Consider the following 5,032-nt stretch of genomic DNA (forward strand, 5'->3'; position numbering starts at 1 on the left):
TTAGTAATTCAGAATCCACTTCTAAAATGATGTTTTGATACCCATGTTGGATGCACCAATTGAGTCCATAACTGGTAGCCTGTACCTCTACCTGATTATTGGTCCCTTCACCCAATGGTATAGCAAATACATAAACAATAGTACCACTGGAATCCCTCAGAATACCACCACCTCCAATTTTCCCCGGATTATTCAAAGCACTACCATCCGTATTCAATTTATAAGTAGAATTAGGAGGAGGTATCCACCTTACTGAGAGGACACGAACCTCATGTTTACCATATTCTACCATAGATACAACATCTGACCACTGAACTGGCCACTTAATACAAAGAATTATAGTTCTGAGTATCTGAAACATATCTTTAATAATCAAATATTTAACCCTGCTAAGACTAGAAGTCTTGGCCCCATACTTAGCTGAACACCTATTCTTCCATAGATTCCAACATATTATCTATTGGAAGAGTCTGAATAATAGTCTTATGAGCTTCATTTTTAACATGACTACCACGCCAATTTAAGAGATAGCTACTCAGGGATGTCTGTTGTACATTAACACCAAAAGAACTTGAAAAAAATTTCCATATGTGTGCTGCAAAATGCCCTTGTATGAATATATGATCCACTTCATCCCATCCTTGCTGATAACAACAAGAACAACTCACAGGTTCCACTCCAAAGATCCCTAGTTTCTCATTAGTTGGAAGTTTTTTCCTCAAGGCCTTCCAAAGTAGAAAAGACATTTTAAAGGAATATTTCTATGCCAAATTTGAGAATTACGACCTGTAATGTTCTTCTTATTTCTACAAATTTCTCAAGTTGATGTACAGGTGAATTTTCCTGATTCATTATGTTTCGAGACAGAACCGTCTGGAACTCCCTGCAAAAAATGAAAATCAGTATTTAAAATATAAGGAATAAGAATAGGTGGAACCTATTGCCTCAGTTTCCTTTCATTCCATTTTCCATTAGTTAGAAGTGTGCAATGGTAGCATTGTTGAGACTTGATACATCAGTAGTATAATGAGCTAGAGCTCTTACTCCCAACCAATCATCCCACCAAAATGAGCAACTGCCTAACTTGATTGTCCAACCTATATGCTCTTCTACTTTAAGCTTGTTCCTCATCATGTACTTCCACATCAAAGAGTGTCCATTGTCCACTTTTTTTGCAACTGGATGAACTCTTTGACAATATTTGGATTTAAGAAATTGACTCCATAAAGAGGTTTTTAATCTAAAAGTCCACCATTGTTTGTATTGCAAAGCAGTACATATATCAGTGAGTCTTCTCATCCCCACCCGTCCTTCTGGACAAGGTAAACTCATAGTGTCCAGTGAAGCCTAATGATATTTCTTTTTATCCTTGTCCCTTCCCCAGAAGAAGTCATCAATAATGGCCTCTATGTATTTGATAGTGGTGTTTGAGGAGAAATTGCAGCCATAGTATGTATAGGTATAGATTGGACAGCATGCTTGATCAATGTAATCCTACCCCCAGAACTAAGAATCCTTGCATGCCATCCACAAACCTTTTTGGAGACCTTCTCAACTAAATGAGAGTAATAAATGATCCTTTGTCTACCAATATATAGAGGACATCCTAAATAAGTAATAGGACTGCATTTCTGGGAAAAAATTGTACAATCCTGAATAGTATTGATAATATCCTGTGATGTAGTGTCTGGAACCATAAAGTGACTCTTAGATCTATTAATAAGTTGACCAGATGTATGCTCATACTCCCCCAAAGTGTCCATAATTAGTTTCAAAGAGTGTCTGTCAGTAGATGCAAATATAATTACATCATCTGCAAAACTTAGATGATTGATATGTGGTCCCTTAGGTGCCATAAAGAAACCTTTATATCTTGGAATCTGATGTAAAGAATTAATCATCCTTGCTAATACCTCAGCTCCTAAAATAAATAGGGCAGGGGATAAAGGATCACCTTGCTTAAGTCCTCTAGTAGAATGAAAGAAACCTTGTTTGTGGCCATTAATTATAATGGAATACCAATTGTTACTCATTATTCTCCAAACTAAATCAATAAAAAGTTCCCCAAAACCAAATCTCCTTAAAACCAAACATGTAAATGACCAAGACACTTTATCATATGCCTTGGACATATCAAGTTTGAAAACCACATTACTTCCTATTTGGGGTTTTTTAATAGCATAATTAATCTCTTGTGCTAGCATGATACTTTCAGTTATACTTCTGCCTCTCACAAACCCTGACTGATTGTCTGATAACAATAGAGGTAAGACAGTAGCCAATCGCATGCTCAACACTTTGGAAATAATCTTATTTGTAAAATTACTAAGGCTGATGGGTCTTAGTTCTGTGAATCTGGAAGGCTGCTCAGTTTTAGAAATTAAAACCAAACAGGCATGCGACATAAACTTAGGCACGTGAGTTCTGGTTAAAATCAGCGGCATTCCTAGGCCATGTTGTATCCGATGAAGGAATAAGGGTTGATAATCAGAAGATAGAAGCGGTGAAAAACTGGCCAAGACCTACAACGCCTACGGAGATCCGTAGTTTCCTTGGATTGGCAGGTTATTACAGAAGGTTCGTTGAAGGATTCTCTTCCATTGCTGCACCCTTAACGAAGCTAACACACAAAGAAACTAAGTTTCAGTGGAGTGATGAATGTGAAAGAAACTTCCAAGAGCTGAGGAATAAATTAACTTCTACACCGGTATTGGAACTTCCAGAAGGAATAGAAGGGTATGTAGTCTATTGTGATTCTTCGGGGGTGGGTCTAGGATGTGTTTTGATGCAGCATGGTAAGGTAATAGCTTACGGCTCAAGGCAGCTGCGACCACATGAGAAAAATTATCCAACTCATGATCTAGAACTAGCAGCAGTTGTATTTGCTTTGAAGATATGGCGCAACTACTTGTATGGAGTTCATGTTGACATATACACTGATCACAAGAGTTTGCAATATATCTTTAAGCAAAAGGACCTAAATCTGAGGCAGCGAAGATGGCTGGAGCTATTAAAAGATTATGACATTGATATCTTGTATCATCCCGGGAAAGCAAATATAGTAGCTGATGCGTTTAGTCGTAAAATAATGGCAACCATCTATGGGCGGTTTGTGGAAAGACAAGGAATAACTAAGGATCTATGTCAACTAGCTAGCTTGGGGGTTCGGCTTATTGAATCTCCTAACAAAGGGGTTATTGTGCAAAATGCGGCAGAATCCTCATTAGTAGTAGAAGTGAAAGAGAAGCAGTACATGGATCCTATTCTATTAAAGCTTAAGGAGAATGTACAACAGGGTATGACAAAGGCATTTGAGCTTACGCAAGAGGGAGTACTTCGATGTCAAAACAGATTTTGTGTACCTAATATAGATGAATTCAGAAAGAGGATTATGATGGAATCACATCATTCGAGATATTCTATCCATCCGGGGTCAACTAAAATGTATCATGACTTAAAAGAAATGTATTAGTGGGGGGACATGAAGAAGAACATTGCGGAATTTGTGGCTCAATGTCCAAATTGTCAACAAGTGAAAGTAGAGCACCAAAAGCCCAGAGGTTATATGCAGTGTATAGAACTTCCAATTTGGAAGTGGGATATGATCAATATGGATTTTGTCACTGGTTTGCCTCGTTCATTTCGGAAGTTTGATTCTATATGGGTAAATGTTGATAGACTGACCAAATCAGCGCACTTTTTGACGGTCAAGACTACTTATACAGTTGAGGAATATGCGAGGTTGTTTATTAAAGAGATAGTTCGTCTACATGGAGTGCCAATCTCTATTATATCTGATAGGGGAGCTCAATTCACTGCATATTTTTGGAAGTCATTTAAGAAGAGTTTAGGAACACAACTGAATTTAAGTACAGCCTTTCACCCTCAAACAGATGGTCAGGCAGAGCGTACCATTCAAACACTCGAGGATATGCTGCGAGCTTGTATATTGGACTTCAAAGGTTGTTGGGATGATCATTTGCCATTGATCGAGTTTGCATACAACAATAGCTACCATTCAAGTATTAAAATGGCACCTTATGAAGCTTTATATGGAAGAAAATGTAGATCCCCAATTGGCTAGTTTGAAAAAGGTGAAACCACCTTATTTGGGCCAGATCTTGTTCATCAAGCTATGGAAAAAGTCTAAGTGATACGGCAGCGGCTAGAAATAGCTCAAAGTCAACATAAATCATATGCGGATGTTCGAAGGAGAGGACTAGAATTTTCTATAGGGGATTGGGTGTTCTTGAAGGTGTCACCGAAAGGGGTAATGAGGTTTGGTAAAAAAGGAAAATTGAGTCCACGCTATATAGGGGCATATAAGATTATTCGAAGAGTTGGCCAAGTAGCCTATGAGTTAGAACTACCACAAGAGCTTTCATCAGTTCATCCGGTGTTTCATGTCTCGATGCTTCGGAAATGCATATGTGACCCATCTCATATTACTCCTACTGAATATGTACAGGTTACGGGAGATCTCACTTATGAAGAAGTACCCATTGCTATTTTGGATCGACAAGTTTGGAAGTTAAGAAATAAAGAAGTAGCTTCTGTAAAAGTATTATGGAGGAACCAACAAGTAGAAGAAGTTAAATGGGAAGCGGAAGAAGCAATGAAATTGAAGTATCCTCATCTCTTTCGGATCCATGAGAAGGATGAAAATTCTTAGTCTAGACGTTGACAAGTAAGTATAGGTCTATTTGTGTTATGTGATTAATAGTAGCACTAACTTAAACTTGAACTTGTTTGGGCTGGATAACCATGCTAACATTTGAGGACGAATGTTTTTAATGGGGAAAGAATGTAACAACCTGTATTATGCGTATGCTAGTTCTATTCACGTGATACTTGACATAACCTTATAGTATAGGTGAGGGACCGTGCTTTTTATATGATTACTGTTGGTTTAAACTAGCTAGCTCGCAAGGTGATGTAACACCTTGCACGTTTCAGCATGTGTACTTCAAGTTAGCTTCGACGAAAGTATTTAAACTAGAGGTAGTAAAGTGGTAATTGGGACAAATGCACT

The 5,032-nt window shown here is 37.9% G+C and overlaps 1 protein-coding gene across 1 annotated transcript; it reads left to right on the plus strand.

Annotated features, from left to right (window-relative positions):
• The first annotated feature begins 3,088 nt into the window (after nt 1-3,088).
• Nucleotides 3,089-4,672, plus strand: LOC125843200 (uncharacterized). The gene is made up of 3 exons (XM_049522413.1): nt 3,089-3,296; nt 3,534-3,993; nt 4,213-4,672. Exons 1-3 carry the CDS (start codon nt 3,089-3,091, stop codon nt 4,670-4,672), a joined length of 1,128 nt encoding a protein of 375 aa, XP_049378370.1.
• Nucleotides 4,673-5,032: the final 360 nt, after the last annotated feature.

The sequence above is a fragment of the Solanum stenotomum genome, chromosome 10 (assembly GCF_019186545.1).
Source record: "Solanum stenotomum isolate F172 chromosome 10, ASM1918654v1, whole genome shotgun sequence".
In the NCBI taxonomy this organism is placed as follows: Eukaryota; Viridiplantae; Streptophyta; class Magnoliopsida; order Solanales; family Solanaceae; genus Solanum; species Solanum stenotomum.